This window comes from Haliotis rufescens, unplaced genomic scaffold, assembly GCF_023055435.1.
Source record: "Haliotis rufescens isolate VD_foot unplaced genomic scaffold, xgHalRufe1.0.p SCAF_33, whole genome shotgun sequence".
Classification (NCBI taxonomy): domain Eukaryota; kingdom Metazoa; phylum Mollusca; class Gastropoda; order Lepetellida; family Haliotidae; genus Haliotis; species Haliotis rufescens.
Window position 1 is genome coordinate 4,974,330 of NW_025964035.1, and position 23,412 is coordinate 4,997,741.

A 23,412-nucleotide genomic window follows, 5' to 3' on the forward strand; every position below is an offset into this window, starting at 1 on the left:
GCCGGTGGCCCCTTTACCGTAATAAACACACTCTCTCACTATAGATGCAGTGGTCAGAAATACCTCATTGTGGTTTGATGCATTGCACTGCTTTCCAATGTGTTTATGTTGTTTATATTGTGGTGTTACAATGAGAACAGAAATATCGTCAGAATGATCACCCTGACTTTCAATGAGGGTCGCTCCAAACCTCCTCGTCTAAGGATGCCATGGACAAAATGTCATGGTAGTTGAGTGACTTTTTTTTATAGTTATTATGAACATAATACACTTTTGAGCGTCAAAATCAGTTTTTCAAGAATTATTTAAATAACATCCTGGAAGAATATCCAGTGTAAACAAATTATATTTTTTTCTAAAGGAATTCAATGTAACAAGAAAAGAATACTTTGAAAGTAGGTCATAAAAAGTAAGTGCTTGTTGCCTAACGTCATACGACACTAAAACACATGTTTGTTATTTGCGCCAACCATTTAGCAACTGGGGACATTATCAAAATGTATTCAGGCTTTATGCAACACTATATGCACATATTTATACAAATATACCTTGAACATAACGATTAAATTGCTAAAAGCAACCAGTCTATGCATAGTAAAATAAAAAAACGTGTAACGAAATCGACACCCGGTTCGTAAACTCCTGTACAGATTTCGGTCGATTGTAGGATTTGCAAAACATGTTTACCGCCTACTCGACATATTTGAGATATTTTACAAAACTTTTCATGTTTCTAATCAAGGTGCCCACGTGATTTTATGCGCGTCTCGAGGTAAGACCCGTTCTCTCACAATATAGATTTGGATTTTTTTATCAGATCGTCTTGACTGGGCACCGTTATTTTGATTGAAGCAAATGCAAGTGATATGAGTGATATAATCTTATTAGTCAATAGGATGGACATAGAAGGGACATAACTCGTAAAAGACACTGGAGGCGCAACGATCGAGCCCAGAAATTCCCGCCTAGTTCTTCAAGGCTGGAAACGTTTAAAGACTTTTAAAGTCAGTTAACTCCCTTGCCTCAGGAAGATGAACCTAAAATGACATAGACCAAAGAATGGTTCTACAATATATGTACAATACATAGTCTTCTCTGCCACTCAAGTGTTGCTGTGAGAGAATAGTGTGATACGCCGCTTTCAGCAATATTCCAGCAATATGGCGAGGGACAACCGGGTCGTCAGTGTGTCGAGACAACGTTTCAAACCCCAGGCTAACCCAGTGTGCCATCGTCAAGGTGAACACTTTCACCAATCATGCCGTAATTTAAAGCAATATACACTTCTTTGCTCTCTGTGAAGATAACGTCTGATATATCAGTAAATTCGACTTTCGATCTTATAATTCAATGCGTTTCACGAATGTCGAAATGATTCCTGTGTGTCTTGTGTGCTAACAAAGCACACGGATGGATATCGGACCTCGACCTGCGACGGGTTTCGGTCATCTTGAAGGCTTCAGAATTCCGACGGATGGTTTACAAAGAGTAAACCGTCGTTACCTAGATGTTGCGTATTGTTGGCAATAGTTTCCAGTCGATACCTGTCTTGCAATCGAAGGTCTTGGACTGACGTTCGAGGCGAGGTGGTTCTTTTCTTTTTCATGTATTTTACTAGACTTTCTCATGTTTAGACTGATGCTGCTGCTGGTGAGATTTTGTTGGCACTGCTAAGTGCGTGAACACTGAGCCTGCAAATTATGTTTAATCTATCACCCCATGGGTCATTGTCAACGTAACAGAATGTGTCATCAACACGTTTGTGGACGCACGTGTTACACCGCCAGGTTGCCGATCTGATGGTATCACAGCAACAGGACGAATATTTTGCAATAGAGGGACCGACCATGTGATATTCTGGACGACCATATTTCATCTATCAAAATAAAACAATTTCGAATTCCCCCATTTGCAATGAGTCTTTACACTAAAGTGTCGTTCCGAGGAAACTCACTCAAAAGCTGTGCCAACTATTGGAGTTATTTTCGCAATTGCGATTGTATTGCAATAGTAGCCCACACTATGGCAATAGAATTGTGATAGTTGAAAACCAGCTTTAAGGCTTGATAATTATAATAATCAATGTAACAGAAATGAATACAGTACAATCTCATTTTGTTCCCTGTCACTTCTCAAACCCAAGACAAGTGACTCTAACCTGAAAGCAGGTTTGAAATTCGCTTAATACATGTACAATCTCATTAAACTCTGATCTTAGTTCTTGCTTCCGCTAAGCAAAGATCTGAGGACATCCCATTACCGGTCAAGCCAGAACGACCTTTCATCCGACCAATCAAAGTGTCGCTTACCGGATCATGAAAGTAACAGTCGGAATGTTATTTCTAATCATGCAGCCTCTAAAACGTCAACATGGGCTATTCCGAACGACAGGTACGATTGATTCCGTCAAAATCATCGTCTATCTCTCTCTTCCATGGGATAAACATTCGAACTGAAGAGGCGCTGCACAGAACTGTATCAGCATATTTTTCAAACATAGTCTGAAAAGGAAGTCGCCAGTTTGAAACTATTGCCGTGAAGCTCGAGAACGCTCTTTTCCGATTAGATTAGCCAATTATGTCGACTTCTTGTTATATTAGTCCTTTCAGTTCACGAAAGGTCGTTCTGACGTGACACGTAATGGGATGTCCTCAGAACATATATCTGATTTTAATGAGATTGAATATATGTATTATTAGCAATTAATTGTAACTATTGAAACTATCGATTGTTATGCATACCATCGAATATACCATGGTCATGTTTAAATTCCTATTGGTATAGTACTATCCGTGAAGATCCGGGTACAGCATAGGTCTTCATAAACCCATGCTTGCCGTAAGAGGCGACTATGCTTATCTTAAGAGGCGACTAATGCGATCATGTGGTCAGGCTCCCTGACTTGGCTGTTGCTTGTGATCGTATATCCCAATTGCGTGGATCGATGGTCATGATATCAATCACTGGATTGTCTGGCCCAGACTCGATTATTAACAGACCGCCGTCATATAGCTGGAATATTGCCGAGTGAGGGTTAAACAACAACAACAACAACAACAACAACAAAACTGTCATAGGGCAAACAACTGCAAACAAATAGCTCTACATACACAGTAAGGTTGATTTGCCAGTGAAAGTGGTCAGTGCACAGCAAAGTGGATCTCCATGAGCTACCAACTACCTTAATACATCGCTGAAGTAGTAACGACACTCTTACGAACATAATATATATGTTAAATTTTGTCCATATGGAAATCTTCCTTTTTTTCTATGAACGAAAATTCAGGGTAAATCCCATATGTAACATAGGATAAATCAATGGTATTGAAATACGTATCATATGTGGACAGCATTTATGATTATTGCACATGCTGGAAAATACATGAAAACAATGACAATATTTACACACCCATGTAATATTTGTTCACAGTGTTGATAGATATTATTATACGAGCATGTGTGTCATACTTATTTTACGAAACGAGTGTCAGAATGCTTGTCTTTCACGAGCGAGAGCGAGGGTAATACATGCAATCTTACACGAGTTTCGTAAAATCAGTATGACACACATGTGAGTGTAATAATTTCTTTATTACCCATTATTTCTTAATCCTGTGAGCTCCCCTGCACTGATCATCACGGGATGTCCTAGAAAACCACAATAAGTCCAATGACGTCAACAATCTTCAGCTGTGACGTCATTTCTAGTTCACAATAAGATACGAATGACGTCAACCATGCCGTTCAGGTGACTGAAACATTACACTGAAACATACGAGAAGTGATATTTGCACAAGTGCACATACAATTGTTATGAAATATTGCCGACGTGGCATAAAGCTTTAACTCACTCACTCACTCGGTTATGTCTATTACTGTGGGTAATAACCCAAGATATGTGATGAGATCAAAAACAATTAAGAACTGAGTGTTTCATAATATAAGCAACCATGAGAATGTTGTAGTAGTTTTGTGTGTTATAACAGATCGATTGGAATCTCAGAAACATTAGAAATGACTACGATCGAATTGGTAGTGAGATACCGATTGGATAGAAAACAAAGAAAAAATACAGTATAACAAAACCAGGAAGAAAGTAAGGACACAATCAGTGAGTTTGGTTGAAATTTGTATGTTGGGGATCTGCCGTATATAAAGGTTCTTGTCATCAAAGATGCTGTTGACGTGTTTCTCAAAGCATTTACCCTCAAATAAATATTTCGACTGAAAATGTAATACATCTTGATAACTGACTGTGACACCCTCTTTAGACACCCTCTCTCACTGATAAAACCCTGGAGATTTATACTGATCCCGTTACAGTTACTGGAAACAACTGGTACAGCGAATTCTGGTGCCATCACCCGTGTCACCAAGGATTCCATGAGACTTGAGTCCTTCCTTCCAGAATGGAGAGCCGTGTACCGCTTGATAAAGGATGACGCGTGTAATGTTATGAATATTGTAATCAGAGGTCCTTTAGGCACATTAACTATTTGCTGCATGGAATTCGAAATACACCCCTAAGCAATGCCAGGCTCTAATGTTACTGTCCAGCGTTGAGTACCAGACCTGTGCTTTTGTGTTTCACCAAATTGTGAAGCCTCTAAGACGTGAGCCACTTTGGGTTGAGTTCAAAGCAACGTTAACTTCTGCCCACTCACTTGTATTAATTCAGATATATAACACACACTAATAATACATAAAGACATTAATTAAACCAAGATCACTCACTCACTCCCTAAATTGTATCGTAAAAACTAAATGACAGCAATTAGTATACCAAAACATATATGGGTCTGAATACTTCATAATATTTGGTTTATGCAATCAATTTCAATTGAATGGGTTTTTTTTCTGTTTGGGGCCAAAAACGTTCCAAATATGCGTCTTCCAATAACATTTGTCTGTGAAGCCGATAATTATCCTTTACTGATAAACCCAAAGCTTTGTTGACCGAGAACCCACTGTACTATCTAGTGCACCCTGGTTTGTGAGGAAGTATGTCAACTGAGATTAGATATCCTTTTTATCGGATGCATTTCCAGGAAAGGTGATCACGTGAAAACGCCTCTGTCATAAGAGAGTTGGACAATTCAAGATCGCTCCTCAACTTAGCAAGCAAGAAAGGTAATTATATTGTCATGATATGTCAGCCCCGTGAGGCCTGTGGGCTAGAATAGGTCCCCAGTACCTAATGTCCGATATGCCAAGTGCAGGCTCAATGACTTGGCTAGTTGCCTGACATCTTGTCCCAATGACGTGGGTTGTAGTTCTTGTTGTCAGCGGGAAGGCCTAGGGATGTGTTTGACTTTCAAAAATGAACACCCCCTCCCCCGCCAACCAACCTTCCTGATACACATGTTCCTCTTTTTTACCCCCCAGGGATTCTTTCTCACATATAATAAGTTGACATTAAAGGTCCCGGTCACACCGTCTGAAATAGCCGTAAAAAGCATGCGTAATTGATAATTGAGTATTTATTAATGGGATTTGATGAAACTTAATATACATGATCCCTCAGGTAGGGTCTCGATCGTATCAAATTTGGGGGGTGACCTCAATAAAAGTTCAAGGTACCTTTAGGTAAATTTAAAGTTATGAAAATTGCTTCAAATTTCATAAAATGCCGGATTGATTCATGCGACATCTAAGCATTTTCAATCACTTATGATACACTCACAATAATTAACTAAAATCCTCATGGCTGTGTCAAATGTCACTTTGAAGGTCATGTATTCTTGAATAGACTCGGCAGTGTGAAATGGTGGCTACATATTTGTAACAAGTAATGTTCTCACATGTGATTTAATTACATTGAAGGTCAAGGTCATTCATTAGGTGTAAGACTTCAGAAAGGCTTTGATACAAAACAACAGATACACATACGTATGAATGCACTTTGACAAAATTTGGTATGCGTGATCTCTAAGGCAGGGTGACCTTCCAGTTTACGTTAACCCATCACTTGCATAACCAGTACTGCTTCACTGAGTTGCATACACACTACAGCTTCAGTAAGGGGCATATCCAATCCTGCTTTAGACAGCCGCATACAAGCATAGTATGAACGAGCTGCATACCCTGCGCTGCTTCAACCTTTTTTAAAAACACATTAAATCATCTTCAACAACACGCATTGTGCTTCATGTTGCTGTTTACCAGTGAATGCTTTATCCAACTACACACTCAGCATAGGCACTTTTTCAGAAAATTGAAAACTCCAGTACGACTTCAGTCAGCTGCATACCCAGAACTGTCTCAATCACTTGCATATTCAGTCTCCTTTAACCAGATGCAAACTCAGTTCTGCTTCAACTGATCATGTATGGAGAATATCACCTGAGTGACTTTTGATAACAAATATATCAACACAAGTTGATAAAATGGGGAAACAACTTTGAGGCTTGCCGAGGAGTATTTCCACGTTTATCAGCTTCAGTAACAGAGCCATTAGTGATGTCATTTGATTGTGACATCATGGTAACCGATGACGTCACAATGGTCTGCAAAGCATTGTGATGCAATTTCACTGCAGCAATATGTACAATGTAGATATCACTAGATCTCACCCAAGTGATATCTCCTCTGGCAACTAGTTTTGGATGATAAATCCAGTTATCCTTTAGCCGGTTGTAAAATCAGTACTCAGTTGCATATCCAGTGTTTCTTCTATTTGAAATGGGGCGGTCGGGTAGCCTAGTGGTTAAAGCGTTCGCTCGTCACGCCGAAGACCCGGGTTCGAATCCCGACATGGGTACAATGTGTACGCCGTGATATTGCTGGAATATTGCCAAAAACGCCGTAAAACCATACTCACTCACTCACTTCTATTTGAAAGGCGCCACAAATTGTTGTGGCAAGATGTGATGATACACTTGCCAGAAGTCTTTCATTCGTCCCTACTCCGGACAGTAAGTCAGTACAAGAATTGAACCAGATGGTGAAACACACCCTTGATATAGGCATTGACTTGTTGAACCCTCACACGCACACGGTGCATGTGCATTCTAGGTTTCAGAGTCTGTTACTAAATACCGCATAGAGTTCAGGCTCGCTCGTCGTTCAAAGCAGGCCCTATTCTTTGCTTCCTAAACTACGTTTGGAAAGGAAGTTGTCTCTGTGTCCAAGTCCAAATAACTTGATAGAACTGTTCGGATGACATAAGATGAACTGGAGTCACATTTTTGGGAGAGAATGTTGATATAAGAACTGTCGTGTGACTGTCCCTTGACAGAAATCGCTTATAAATGATATCTGCTCTCATTGTTCTGATCATGATTCTGTTTTTAATTTTCTTTCTCCAGATCAAACTTCAGAGACGGAAATGGCTGTTGCAGCAGGTAAGAGGTGGAAATCATTTACCTGACCTTCTGACCACTGCTCTTTGGTCCTTACCTGCCAGTTGCTCCACTTCTGCTGCCTTATAATCTTGTATTCTTCTCAGTCAGGATCCCTGGTTTGTTAGAACCCTCCATGCTCGTTGGTTTCTCAGATTCAGTGAGAGCACAACAGCACTGATTCTCAAAAAGCCACAGAATCTTTGCGCTGAACAGATAAAAGAATGATAGTCTTTAACCAAAAAGCAATGTTTCTCTTTGGGATTCAAAACAACACTGGCAGAGTGACTACCAGTTGTCAGACTTTCATTTTTGTGGAAGCCTTGGTGGCTGAGTGGGTTTGATCATGTGACTTTGTGTGGTGGCGATTAGGTGCCTCACTCTAGCAGTGTGGGTTCGAATCCCGGACAGGACTCATTCCCCCCAAAATAGGTCAAATCTGTACGTTTGTACATATAATGTCACAGGCACATTTGTTACATTTGACCACTTTTTGAATGGCATTGTGTGTTCATACTATTTCTCGCTGTGACATGTACCCTGATATTTCAGGTTCCACAAGTGGACACTTTGTATCTGGAGAAACTCGGCTGATTCTCATCGGAAAGACTGGAGCTGGTAAAAGTTCCACTGGGAATAACATCATCAGGCAACCAAAATTCAAAGTCGACTTTTCAGCCTCTTCGATCACAAAATCATGTGAACATTTCATGTTTGAGAGATTTGGCAAGGACATTTTATTGGTTGACTGCCCTGGTTTCTTTGATACTGGATGTAATCAGAGAAGTATCGAGGAAGAGCTAAAGAAAAGTATCGTCCTAACCTCTCCAGGTTTGCATGCGATTCTGTTTGTGGTTGGTATGGGGAGGTTTACCGAAGAAGAGGTAACATCTGTGAAAAGATGTCTAATGTTTTTTGGCTCGGGGTCCAAACATCAAGTGATCGTCATATTCACGAGGAAGGACGAGCTTGAGAAGAATGAGAAGAGTCTGAAATTTTTCATCGACTCCCATAAGGAACTAAAGTCTTTCATTGAGGAGACCGGTAGAAATTACATTGCTGTAAACAACCACTCCACCGAGGACAATGAAGAGTTTGCCCTGGAGTTACTGGGCCTGGTAGACAGGCTTAGGGAACGGAATCGAGGTCACTTCACAAATAAAATGTATCAGGAAGCTGAGCGACAAATGAGGAAAATTGAGGGAAGAAAACTGGGTAAACTGTCATCTGCAAACAAAACATCGGATGAGAAGGCTATTGCTGACGGTATCTTGGAATACAGTCACACACTCTCTGACTACTCCGAGTCTCAAAAGAAGTTTCTGTTGGCCAAGAGGAGCCAGACTGTCCATGATGAGTATCGCCAGATCCATGAAAAGGAAGCGAGACGATTGGCCAGGGATAGCTTTCACAGTTCTGACATCAACTGGAAAGAACTGGCCGGGTAGTTGCTGCTGCTGCTGCCGGGTTAGCTGTGAGTTATGTCGCAGGCCCTACAGCAATATTGGCTACAGTAGCAGCATTTTTCCGTTTAAAATAACACTGTTAAACCATATGTCTAAAGCACCAACATTCCAGCTGTATAACGATACCCTGAAAGTATTCTTTCGCAACAGATCAATGCTCACAATGGATCCATCAACTTGATGGGAACAACGTTTCCAATGAATCTATCACCTGGACTGAAAAACGCTTCACGTGTATCTGTCATCAGGTACCAATGTATCTATCGTCTTGGGCAGCGCTCCCGTAGTATCTATTGTCTTGATGGGAACAATGCTGCCACTGTATCCACCGCCGTGATTGGGGCAACGCTGCCCATGTAACTGTGTTCTTAAACAATGTTGCCAAAGTACCTGTGGTCATGATTTAACAGTGCTTCCGATGTACTTAGAAACTATATCAAACTTTGAATTATAATTTGTCGTAATTAAAATGAAACTGTTACAATATTGCTGTAAATTAATCAACTAGAGGCAACCAAAACCCTCCGATCATATTCCAACAAGACAATGCACAACCAAAACCAGCGCTGTCATGAACATGAACTGTCTCAGTGCCAACAATGTGAACGATTTACCATGGCCAGCCCCTTCTCCAATTGAACATGTGTCGGATCATTTGAGACGTAGAATTAGAAAAGACAGGTTCCAGTCACAATTAGACATAGTTTATTGCATGCATAGGAAGGGCGATGCATTCCACCACTAGTCAATCCACCTCTGATGTACTCAGCTCGGCGTCGAGGGAACGAGTTATTCATGCCCCTGGTAGATGCACATAAGATTGACAAAAGTGAAAATCATGCAACAATGACTGACCTTAAACGGTTTTTAAATTCATTGTTGAAGATCGACTACTGGACAACTAACCCCATTCTCATGATTGTGCCCCATATACACTTTCTTTTATCAAATAACCATTGAATATTTCTTATGTTCACGCAAGACTACATTTCTCATTTGTCTCTTATTTCAGTGGTTGTCATAACTTGCTTTGAATAGATTCTTTTGCCCACGAGTGCTGTCAAGAACATGTCTATCAAAAATGAAACGAAATAAACACAGAATTGAACTGACTTACTGACTAACTAACTTACTAACTGACTAGCTGACTAACTAACTAACTAACTATTAAATATAAACATAAAAGGCCCTTATGCTGTTCTTACACATTTACATAGTTATATCACGGCGTGTCAGCTTAATGTGGCAGGAAAGCCCGAAGTGATGCAGGTCTCAGACGTTTACCACTTCGGTGAAACCCACGAGCACGAGTATGATGCTGACAAACCAAGAAACATAATCGGGTCAAACCGGAATTCGAACCCACAATCATCGGTGGCAATATAGGTTGTAGCAGGATCGCTCGGGATACATTGGTTTAATGCGTTAGATTTTATACCAAGGGCCGGAGGATAACTTAAGGTTTTGCCTCAATTTGACCACAGCCACCACCACTTGCACACCTCATGGATTTAATAACATGCTTGTCTCTTTGTTTGCCCTGACTGCCCCTGTGGTCCAGTGGATAGAACATCTGCCTGGACAGTTTGGGTTACAATCATATAAACTTGACATACCAATCCTTGCCTTCCCTCTCTTTTGTTTACATGTTCCCTGTCACTCTGTCAAACTCTGGGGGCAATAATTCCTTCAATATATCTAAAACTGCTTCATTTGGACTATTGCCAAACAATTTTGTTGGGATTTTTAGAAATATAATATGCAAAAAGGAGTGTGAGACAGACTACATGTAGCTGTACAGGTTATCTGTTTGTTATGTATTAGTCACACAGTCCCTGAATCACATCATGTTCCTCCACCATACCCAAACCTGTAATGCTGTACCTCCTTATGTCTAGATTTCTCTCAGATTCTGAATCTAAATGTTGCTGGAGATCTTTTTTCAATTTACCAAGTGATTTTTCTTTGAAAATTCTAAAGTGTTCCAAAAATATATTGCGGTCTATCTCTCTAGTGCACCTAAGAAATATATAGGTTGCAGGAAATGGACACAGAGATGAAGCAAAGATATCAGTCTCAGAGGATGACCGCTTGCAACTGAAGTCAGCTCTTCTCTATCCAACCCATATCAACAAATTCCTTTATCATACCTCCATGTCAGAATGATAAGATCTGATTGGTCCACGATAAAACACTGTGTAACCCGCCTTGGAGGGTAATAAAGCAAAAAGCTGCACGCTTGTTCCGAGTCAATGGAAGTCACGTGACATGGCACAAGTTAACCTCAGCTCAATCGAACAGCTACTTTCTTTCCATTTAGAACTTGTGTTAATTCTTTTACAATGTCAAATTAAAACATGTTGCTAAGATAAATTAGCTTGTACTTGGCTGCATAATTGTCTTACTTGGACCACCATCATCAAGTATAGATGCTGTCAGCATTGATTTCCAAACATAGAAATATATCAAACAATAAACTTTAACCAAATTTCAAAATATGTAACAACGAATGCAGTGCGAATCACAACAGTTTGAATTCCTTTGCATAAAGCTTTACCCCAGAGCCTTATAATGTTTTAATCATTTTGGGTTTTCTTCATATTGGTGAAATAAAGTATAAATATCTTATTCTGCTTTAATGATTGAGAAATAGTTTACACAAAATCATCCTTCATACTAACTATTTCTACATGTATTGTACCATATCAGCATGCACTGATCAGAAGGGTATATGATCTACATTGTGCCAATCTGAAGCTTTCACTTCCCGCCTTTTGCCTTATCCAGCATCCGACTGGCTTTGTAAATGTTTCTCACACTCACGACAGCTTATTGACAGTATGAATGTCAATCCAGTTTGGATAATATGAGCCTTTGGTGTACAATGACATGCAATTAATAACGCCCCAGAGCCTGACCACTTGATCCAGTACATCTACTTGTACGACAAGCATGGAGTGATGAGGACCTTGTCTGACCGGAAATCATTGGCCAGTCCCATCAATACGATTAAAAGTCTTAGCCACGGACAACAACGTTTATGAGAACCTCCACGCAATCCCAATTATCTCTTTAACAACACATTTAAAGCCACCAATGGGGCCAGAAACTTAACACATGACTATCTCAATATCAAAACAATTACTTTATTCAAATAAACATGAAAACCTGTACAAATTCATTTTTTGCCATTTGCTTTAACCATTTAGTTGTTGAAGACATGAGCAAAAGGTTTTGAATCTTTATGCAACAATATATGCAAATATTTACACAAACGTATGTAAACGTGTTGAAAATAATGACAAAACAGCAAAATGCAACCAGTTGCAACCTGGAGGGAAACAATGTCATTGCAATATACATATGATACAAACTTTTCACTCAAGTTTTTCTGTGAGAGAGTTAGGTGATAGGGTGACACGCCGCTACAGCAACATTCCATCAGTATGGCAGGGGACACCTGGGTGGGTCCTCGCTGTGACGAAACAATGTATTAACCACAAGGTACCCACTGTTGTATGGTAACTGAGAACACGTGCACAAATCATGCCACAAAATAAAGCAACATACACTTATTGCCTGTCTGTGATGGAAACCACATATAGCTCGGTATCGGACCTTGAACTGTGACGGATTTCAGGCAACTTCCGGTCATTTATTCACATCTTTAGAGACTTCCAAATCCCAACGGATGGTTTACAAACAGTAACCCGTCGTTGCCTTTGGCGGTGCGCATTGTTGTCAATACAGTTTCCAGTCGATACCCGTCTTTCAGTGGAAGGTCTTGGACTGACCTTAGAGGTTATGTGATTCTTTTCTTTTTCAAGTTTTGTACACGATCGTTTTCGTCTGTCTTTGGTGGTCATCTTCTCACGTTTGGATCTTCCTTCAACTTGTTTTTCTTCTAAAGGATTTTGTTCACACTCAGCTGTACCACAGTACAGGTCCATCACTGTAAAACCCTGGTATACGTCCATGTTTAGACTGAGGCTGCTGCTGGAGAGACGGTGCTGGTACTTCAGAGTGCGTGACCACTGAGCCGTCCCACTGCGTACGCGTGTTTTAACCCTTTCTTCCCATGCGTCATTGTAGAACCAAACTGTTAAAATTAAAGGCGTGAATGCGTCATCAACACGCTTGTGCAAACATGTTTCAAACCGCCGTTTTGCCTAGGCGATGTATCATAGCAACACGGCATGTGTTATAACAAAGAGGTAAAACGTCATTATTGAAGCGTATTAATGCCGCAGTCGAAAAATATTTTCTATGTTGATGATACTTTCATCTACGTAGTTGATATTACTAACATCTACGTAGACGATACTTTCACCTACGTATGTGATGTTATAATTTACGTAGAAGAAAGTATGACCTACTATCGAATTATCGACTTTTGTAACAATATTTGCTTGAGTAATTGACAATCGTTCCGGGTCAGCTATAGCTAACCTCTGGCTTTATTGTTAATGACCTATTTGTTTGACTTTCTACCTTTACATGGCTTCATTGAGGTACTATGTAAACATTAAGTAACATAAGTTTTCGTTCAATGTTTCAAAGTTACTGAGGAATGACACACGTCACACTCTCTCTTAAAACCGTAACAATGAGAGAAGAGGACAAAATGATCGCCAAACTACAAACAAACAACTGTAGGTCATTATTAAATCTTTCAGCGAAATTATTTTGTAAACCATAACGTGGTTTAAATCGGGAATATAACTCGGATAATGTTGATTCTCATGATTTCTCCATTGCGGAAATAAGTTCTAAGAGGTACATGAAGGAGTGAGAATCCCTCAAACTATAAAAAACTAAAACTGTATCAAACCAATAGTCGTCATCATCCTATGAAGCCCTGAACTTAACAATCTGTAGTTTGTGTTTTATATTAGCGTTAATAGTTCCACAATTAGTAATTAAGTAATCACCTTTCTTTTAAATAATATGTTTGTGAAAGTATTCAAATGGGGTCGCAACGTCACAAGACACTATCACGGTCTAAGAACGATATAATATCATAATTGCACATTTACTAGTGGTTACTTTACAGACAGCTGCCGGGGGGATATGTCATCTTTCTGATGACTCTTGTTTTAAATCACCTACATTTGTACAGATATTCTTCAGTAATGTTAACTTTCTCTCCAATAGTTGAATTTGAAATGTGCCGTAAAATAATTTCAGCTCTCTTTTCAGAAGAAAATAAATCTCAGCCTCTACAAATGAGGAAAAGTGTTTGGACAGACAAGATCAAAGTAATGATAGATGAATGGGACTGTTAAGTGTACTTAATACACATCCATTCTCGTGTTATGATCACAATGCATACGATAAAATGGAAGAATCCCAGACTGGATTTTGCAAAGGTTACAGCAACGTTGATGCTATATATATTTTGCTAGCAATTATCCAACAATACTTGTCTAAGAAGAGGGGAACATTTTAGTCTTTGTTGTTGTTGATTTTTTCAAAAGCCTTCGACTTAGCGAATACATCCAAATTGTGGTGTATTCTAAAGTATAGCTTTAAATGCTTTGCATTCTATTTATGACTCTCTGAAATCATGTGTAAGATATAGTGAACTTGTTTCAGATGTTTTTGAATGTCCATTTTGGGTCTTAGACAAGGTTGCGTTTTGAACCCATTCTGGTTTTTCATGTTTTTAAATGAATTAGTTCATACTGTTGAATCCTCTTGTTCGCATGGTATACATCATGCCTGGTGTCCTGAATTCGTCCAAGTGTTTCTCTTACTCTCTGACGACTTTATATTTATATCTGACTCTGTAAATAGTTTACAAAAAGAAGTATGTATATACTAGAACAGTCTTGTATTGCCTGTCATTTAATTGTAAATCGTGAAACAAAAGTGTGACAATTGTTGTGACATGATATGTTAAACAGCAGAAAAGGGTAAAATTAATTGGTCTTCAAAGTAAAACATATTCTTTTTTTCTGTGGGATTTGGCTACATATGGGAGCAACGATAAACGTAATAAACCAGCTTTTATCTCAGAATTCGTATTTCGTGCAAAGGCAATATACAAGCAAGACTGCCACGATGTGCTCCTTCGGGGCACCAAAAGAAATAGTTATCCACTTTATAAACTTTTGCTCGGAATTGTACCTTAAAGTTTCAAAATATAGAGTAGCCCTTGCTCCTTTTGGATGAATTTCACAATATAACAAAATAAAAACAGGAACATGTATTCGGCAACCAAAAGAACGGCGAGTGTGTGAATTATGTATCTGTTACACTGTGGAAGATGAGTTTCACTTTTTACTATTTTTAATGCAAACGTAACTATCCTTCTTACTGCTTTTTCCTGAATCACTCTTACCATATAGGCGTGAATTGATGAGAAACGCATTTGAGCTACGTTGTATCCCATCAGATGTTTTCACTTAGATCTCTTCCCGACTGAGATTTTAACATCATAGTCACGAAGCGTATTGCCAGAATTATTGTGGGATAATCGGCGCGCTATGGCATGCAGTCAACAGAGTCGCTGAACATGACGATCTGATCCAGTAAATCACCTTGTAAGCTGTGTCTGAAACTCAGCAGAGTAAACTGAGAGCCTTAAGGGCCCAAACATTCTCCCCCCCCCCACCCCCCCCCCCCCCCCCCCCCCCCCCCCCCCCCCCAAGCTCGTTTATTGACAGACCACCGCCCTAGAGCTGGAATAATGCCGAGTGTGGCGTACAACTAAATTCACTCACTCACTGATACCAATACATCTAAAAAGTAATGTCATCATTTAAATGGTGAGTTTATTTTACCCTTACGAGGACGAGTGCATTCCACACACCCTTCCTGTTATCAATGTGTCACTGTTTACAGTTCGGGCGAACATAACCCTATAGACATGTGTGCGGGCGAGTTCATTCATCAGAAATCTGTCATTTACGATGTGTTTATAAATATGAACTGCTAACCACGCTCATAGTCATGTTGCGTGTCGTGGTTAGAACCGTAATTGATCTATTGAAAGGTGTCATACATTCGTGTTCGGATAAAGGTACAACACCTTCACGCACATACTTTCCTACATCATTCAAATGTATTAAATACCGGATTCGTTTAATAGAAACCAACGAAAGAAAGGTTTAATGAGGGGGAATACCCATATATATTCTCTCTGAAATAACTCCCTTTTAAAATAACAAATGTACAACACATGTTCCCTAACGTATCATAAATACGGGACACTGGTCACACAATTTATGAATGGGAAGCTTCAGGCGAGGCTGTTATGTTAACATTAATTGTAAGGCCGGGGTATGTTGACATTGTTATGGGCGGCCGGTCGCTTAGTCTCTCTGCTATACATTAGCTCATTGTTGCCCGCTAAATGTAAACTGCTAGCTTGCTGATTGCGTAGTCTTATCTATTTTGTCTATATTTTTTTTCTATACAGGTTGTCTAACGTTCATGGTGTACAACGTGTAGAAAGTACAAGATGAATTTGATCCAGCTAGACGTACATTTTTTTTCCCTACCTACATTACCCGGCGTATATCATGTTGACACAACCCGTCTCTATTGCGGTATGGTCGTACTTTCAACACATACCCTGCATTCATCAAACCAGTTCGCACGCTCTAGCGAGCGCGGTCAATTTGAAACGACTACGTGAGTTGTACACTAATTGTAATTTCTACTAATGCCTGAAATTAACAAAACCATTATGACCAATAAACAATTTGAAACGACGTGGTCACGTGAGTTGTCAAGCGCGCTCAATTCAAACTGGGCTGCTTGTCTATTCAGGGCAACACACCGTTCGTATAGCTCTATTGAATAACCTTTACTTTTGTTTACTTACGAATTCTTTTCTGGCTTATAAACACACACATCTTTCATTCCCCCACACCTGTGACGCGCTGTCCCTTGCGCTCGCTCCGATAGGCTGGGGGACCCTTTCAGGCTCCCTCCACTTTTTCCCTCCACCAAAAGGAGCTCCTGCCTACTGATACTATGCTACTGACATGGCGCCGGTGTATTACGCCTATACACAGAAGTAGCTATTCCCGAGGAAAACATGACTCATTGACAAGGTCCAGTGCCTCTCCTCACAGATTTGTAATGCAATAGTCCCATTTCCGTCCACCTACAGCTCAACCTACTTTTGTAGCATTACCTCTGGAGTCCTGCTCGATATCATCTTTCATTCGGGTGTCAAATAGGGGTGACGTCACTCGAGAGCAGCAAAATATACAGACGAGGGGGTGACGGTCAGGCCTTTTGTCAAGGACTTATTTCTTGTTCGAAAAGGTGTGCGAGGACACTACTGTAGGACTACATCGAGGTGTACAGGTACAGACAGGAGAACTTGTGACGATAAAAGACAGTCTAAGGTATGTATGCTGTTTAATTTCACCTAAATGTATATTATAAGGGTAACGCTATTTTCAGGGCATTATCATTTGTAGAAGCCCGAGGTTTTCAATTACTGCCCGACAAAGGAGGGCAGTTGAAAAGACCGAGGGCTTCTGCAAATGATAATGCCCTGAAAAAGAGCGTTACCGTTATTATAGCTAAAATGGATGGAATTTGTTATCAAATAAAAAGAAACAAGAACATCGGTTTTGAAACATTTACTGCAATCACAGGAGTCCGTTTCTAAAAAAAGACACCCTCATGCATATTCATGACCATCTCCACACGCGAGCCCGAAGGGCGAGCCAACATGAACTGCCGCAGCAAAGATGTGGTGTTCGGGCTCGCGTGTGGAGATGGTCATGAATATGCATGAGGGTGTCTTTTTTTAGATACGGACTCCTGTGCTGCAATCAACACGAATGTCACTGACCACATTTTACAAATATGGAAACGTCACAGAACAAACCAGATGACGTCGCTATATTACGTGACGTCATTTTCTCTACCCTATGACGTCACCCAACAACGGGCTTGATAATGGCCCGTCGTCAAGCAATATATGAGGGCATTATCAAGTTACAGTGGCCCGCTCATTTCTGATAACGTGCGGGCGGTTTAATGATAATTCTATCCATTTAAGCTATAGTTTGCAATATACATTTGGGTGAAATTTAACAGCAGGTGTCGTCATAGGGTAGAGAAAATGACGCGACGAGTTGCCAATTATTTTAGGTATGCTCGTTTTGCGCTAAGACGGAACCCGGTCGCAAAAATGTCCACGAGGGGGGCACGAGTCGCTATTCGGCTTGTCCCGGAATAACACGAGTTATGGGAAGCCGTGCGGTTACCAGACCGTGACTGGTCAGGTTTTATGCCCGGTGACAATACATTTCTCCACTATCCAGACACGTTTGTGCCCCATTTGTAGTATAACATTAGAATATTACTCCCATTGCTCGTTGATTTTTGTGTTACCATGGTAACCATAATCTGCAGCGTTTGGCCCACAGGGTCATATTGTTATTCTTATCGCTTATTTTCAAATACTGACATCAATACTTGACATGTCAGGTGACTATTGGGCCGCAATATAACACCATAACATCTCTCAAAGATACGTTGTATATTGCGCTTGTTCGTTTGATGGATTCGATCATAGTCAGCATAGAGACGCTTCAATGAATATGAAGGTGTGATCTGATTACGTCTATTGTTGTATAGGCGGCACAGTTATAACATCGATGGCTACCCATTTAAATACATGTGCGATAACGGCGTCGTCTTATCGGTTATATCCACACGCACGCACGCACGCACACACCTTTTTGTTGGGGCATTACATGATGGTTGGTTGGTTTGTTGTTTAACGCCACTCTCAGCAATATTCCAGCTATATGGCGGCAGTTTGTAAATAATCAAGTCTGGACCAGACAATCCAGTGATTAATATCATGAGCATCAATCCACGCAACTGGGATCGATGACATGCATCAACCAAGTCAACGAGCCTGACCCCCCGATCCCGTTAGTCACCTCTTTCAACAAGCATAGTCGCCTTTTACGGCAAGCATGGGTTGCTGAAGACCTATTCTAACCCGGATCTAACAGTAAAAGTGAACAGTTTAATTGAACTTCCTTTGTTCTTTAAGGTATAGTAATTCCCCATTCAAGTTATTCATATGGTATAGGTAAACCACCAGCACAGAAGTTGCGACCACGCCTGCTATTCTTCTGAAGTTAGGTAAAAAGTTAGACCTGACCACACGTTCAACATAGCTTTCTGGGCAACCTGTGCTTTTTCACATGTGGAAGAAAACCGACTCTGTTGCCTTCCAGTGTGAACACTCAAATGGTATAGTCACATGGTATAGTCACATGGTATAGTAATAAAGTGCTTTTAGAAATTAGTAAAACTATTCAGTTTGGTCAAAGGACTCAGCAAGTCCCCCAGTGTAATATGGCAGGCTCTCCCTTGTGTCCAGTAACAGAATTACCATCTCCACGGCAGGCACGTTTGTCAAGTCGTTGCACCGTGTGTTAGACGCGTGTTGGTTATCATCTCATAATTACATACATACTTTCAGGAGGGGCGCCTGTTCTTTTGCATTAAAAATCGACATGTCACAAGTGTTGATAAAATTACACGGGGACTTGAAGTCAAACGCCTTTGAAGGATATATCTCAATTTAAAAGGACGTTTACTGTTATTTCGCACAAGCCTTAGTCGTATTTCAAACGTGTTGGGGCTTTAGAGGTTTTTACATTATTGACCAAGTCAGAAAATAATGTTAGTGAGTTTGGGTTAACACGGCTTTTAACATTATTCCAGTTATACATCACAGCGCGTCAGCTTAATGTGGGAGGAAAGCCCGAAGTGATGCAGGTCTGAAAGCTCCCCCACACTGACGCAGCGCGCGAGCGGCGCAGCGCGACAACGCGTTTTTTCTCCACAATAACGCGCTGCTTTACCGCCCATACCGAAGCAGCGCGTTAAAGGAAAAATTATGGTTTCATGCCTTTGACCATTCGTGAAGGATATCAATATATCACAGATCCAATTTTATTTAAGTCTTTTATTTGCTCAAGATCATTAATTGTATCCAGTATTTCTTCGTTAAATGTATTTTGATAACAATAATACGAATACTTAACACTTGATTCCTCAAATGTCGAACTGATTGATTTCCAGGCATTTAATGCCATTTCATTGTCTTTGTAGTGGGATTTGAACCTATGGAAAACAACTCTAGAATTAATTAGTATACTTCTGCTTTGCTACAATTGTCCTCAATGCTTATATTGACGCCATACTGTTCTTTTGTTTTATGTCAGACATTGGACTTGAAAAAGCAGCGTCTCCTGTCATTTGCCTCTAGTAGTGGCTCTGTATCTTGCTTGCTTTAGACATGGCTGATGGTAGGCATTTCGAGGACACAGAGTCGCTAGCATCATCAGACAGGAATCGTTCTAAAATGATCTGGGCTCTCTGTATTGTTCCAATCATGCTTTTATTTTCAATTCTATTTCTCCAGGTTCACCTGCAGAGACGAAAATGGCTGTTGCAAAAGGTAATCTTTTTCGTGCCTTCTTGATCTCAACCACTGAGTCCTTACCTGAGTGTGGTCAAGAAGAGTTACTTCCCTTAGACTGGCTGTACGTTGCCTGATGGGCGCGAAGGTTCACATGCCAGACCCATCTCGAATGGGAGCATTGGTTTGTTAAAACCATTCCAGTGCTTGTTGCTTTCAACAAAATGAAAATGTCAATGACCTGCGTCACATAGGGCTGTTGGGAATGCATTTGTAGACAAAATGCTGTTGAAAACGTTATTTTGTCTTACTATGAACGGAAAACAAGACACTCATGGCTAATAAATTTAAGAAATTCAGAAAAAGTATCGCGGTCACGGGAATCCTTCATGAGCTAACGTTTTAATGCCTCTGATTCAATGAGAGCAGAACAGGATTTGTACCATGATTACTGAGTGAGTGAAATTTGTTATTCACAGCATTGCTACCAAATTACAGTCACAAAATAAAGGGCTCCATCTTAAGAATACCAGGCCATTACTCATGTTTTTCTGTATATCTAAGGTTCTTGCTATATGAACGACGGGATCGGGTGGTCAGGCTCGCTGACTTGGTTGATACATGTCATCGATCCCAAATGCGTGGATCGATGCTCATGAAATTAATCACTGGATTGTCTGGTCCAGACTCGATTATTTACAGACCGCCGTCATATAGCTGCAATATTGCTGAGTGCAGCGTTTAACAACAAACAAGCAAACTATATGAACGAACTAATTATATATTCAAGTTCAAGATAATAACCAGCCTAGATTTCTGCCAAAACAGATTCCACTTGGTGTAAAGGGCAACATAAGTATATAAATTTATATGAATGGACCACTAGAAATCAGTGATGACACCAGGTGTTCGCGAAAAGGGTGTTCATGTCCTGCCCTACCGGTAGCACCCGCCATTCATACAATTTATAAATTGCCTGACGCAGCACAGGAGTACTCCTTCAGCCTGTGAACAAACCAGACAATCAAGTGATATACACACTTTTATATCATAGATGGATTATTCTCGTTATTTCGAATTTGATAAATTTGTTGTGGGCAGATGCGACTCATCCCGATTATTTGAGCAAGACTCCTCTGAACAGATTTAATAAATGGAAAGTTATAAACTGGGATGATTGAGTACGACTTTCAGCAATATCCTAGCAAAAGCATGGCGGTGGACACCAGCAATGGACTTCACACTGATTCCGAGAGCGAGAGGAAGGCCATCACACTGCCCCTACTGCAGATGCAGATTAAAGCCTGTACAATGTACAGAATCCATTTCAGAGCAGATTATTGTGGTGGGCAATAAAGCTTAGCATGCCGCTCCTACGCACTGTATGGGTTTAAATAATTCTGCCAGAATTCCCAGCCCTGTGAAGATTCCGGGGTAGAATAGGTCTTCAGCAACCCATGTTTGCCGTAAAAGGCGATAATGCTTGTCGTAAAAGGCGACTAACGGGATCGGGGGGGTCTTGATCGCTGACTTGGTTGATGCATGCCGTCATATAGCTGGAATATTGCCGAGTGCGGCGTTAAACAAGAAACCAACCAACCAAAGCAAATCCGTGCTCTGAACAGATGACAGAAAGTTAATCCTGACCTAACACATAATGTTTCTCGTTGTGACATGTAATCTGGTGTTTCAGATTCCGAAATAGGAACCTATCTGTCTGGAGAAACTCGACTGATTCTCATCGGAAGGACTGGAGCTGGTAAAAGTTCCACTGGGAATACAATCATCGGGGAGACAAATTTCAGCGTCAAGTGTTCAGCCTCTTCTGAAACAAAATCATGTGAACACATCATGTTTGAGAGATTCAACAGGGACATTTTACTGGTTGATTGCCCCGGTTTCTTTCCTACTGGATATAGTCAGAAAGATATCAAGGAAGAGCTGAGGAAATGTATCGCTTTATCCTCTCCTGGTGTGCACGCAATTCTGTTTGTGATTGGTATTGGGAGGTTTACCGAAGAAGAGAGTAATTCCGTGAAAAAATTTCTGAGTTTTTTGGCTCTGAGTCACAACGTCACGTCATTGTCATATTCACAAGGAAAGAGGATCTTGAACAGAGTCTGAAATCTTTCATTGACACAAACCTCCAACTGAGGGGTTTCATTAACAAGACCGGTGAAACCGATGAAAACTACCTTGCTGTCAACAACAAATCGACTGACGACAATGAAGAGTTTGTCCGAGACTAACTGGCTCTGGTAGATACGATTACACCGAATGGACGTTACTTCACAAATGATATGTATCAGGAAGCTGAGCTACAAATGAAGAAAATTGAGAAAGAAGAGTTGAATAAATGGTTGCTCCATAATCAAAGATCTGATGCGGAGTATATCGCTAATGGTGTGATGGAATACAAGCAGACGCTTGCAGATAGCTCCGAGTCAAAAGAGGAATCACTGTCAAGGAAGCGACAGGTGCTTCTTGATAAGCGTCGCAAGTTTCATGAAAAGGACGCGAGAAAATTCGCCAGGAATCATTATGATGGTTCTAACCGACTCTGGACATTGTTGACCAAGGCAGTTGAGGCTGCTCTCTGGGCAGCTTCCGGTAGTTGGTCATACGGAATGGCGTTCCTGGATAAGACATTAAGAGTTCTCAGGTTAAAGTGAAACTGCTAAACTATATGATATGTGTGTGTTGTATAAAGACACAGCATTCCAGTTGTATAACTATAACAGCAACATTTAAAAGTACTGTCAGAAATGCTAGAATAGTGCCTTTGGCCTGTCTAAAAAGGATATAATTTTTTCACGAACATGTTATTGAAATATCGAGTAACAACAGATCGCCCTACCTGTGGTTTGAAGTATTTCAGTCACAAGGGGACCCGATTCCGGGTAGACTAGGTCTTCAGCAACCCATGCTTGCCGTTAAATGCGACTATGCTTGTCGTAAAAGGCGACTAACAGAATCGGGTGGTCAGGCTCCCTGATTTGGTTGATGCATGTCATCGATCCTAATTGCATGGATCGATGCGTATGATGTCAATCACCGGATTGTCTGGTCCAGACTCGATTATTTACAGACCGTCATCATATAGCTGGAATATTGCTAAGTGCGGCGATAAACAACAAACCAACCAACTCAATTGCTTGGATCAATTCGCATGATGTCAATCACGGGAATG

General features: G+C 40.5%; 1 protein-coding gene and 1 long non-coding RNA gene across 3 annotated transcripts in view; both read left to right on the forward strand.

Annotated features, from left to right (window-relative positions):
• Positions 1 to 9,918, forward strand: part of LOC124150307 (GTPase IMAP family member 7-like) — a 30,019-nt gene extending 20,101 nt beyond the window's left edge. The window contains exons 1-3 of one of the 2 annotated variants that reach the window (XM_048380806.1): positions 5,043 to 5,130; positions 7,308 to 7,343; positions 7,893 to 9,918. In XM_048380806.1, coding sequence (XP_048236763.1) covers positions 7,328 to 7,343; positions 7,893 to 8,788 — 912 coding nt within the window. In that variant the 5' untranslated portion in view covers positions 5,043 to 5,130; positions 7,308 to 7,327 and the 3' untranslated portion in view covers positions 8,789 to 9,918. Of the gene's footprint in view, positions 1 to 5,042; positions 5,131 to 7,307; positions 7,344 to 7,892 lie in introns of those variants that run through there. The other variant, XM_048380804.1, reaches the window with a different exon arrangement.
• Positions 9,919 to 17,027: 7,109 nt separating this feature from the next.
• On the forward strand, positions 17,028 to 23,092 carry LOC125372007. Its single transcript, XR_007217938.1, has 3 exons — positions 17,028 to 17,169; positions 20,226 to 20,261; positions 21,916 to 23,092. It is a non-coding gene; the product is annotated as an uncharacterized LOC125372007 (long non-coding RNA).
• The last annotated feature ends 320 nt before the right edge of the window (positions 23,093 to 23,412 follow it).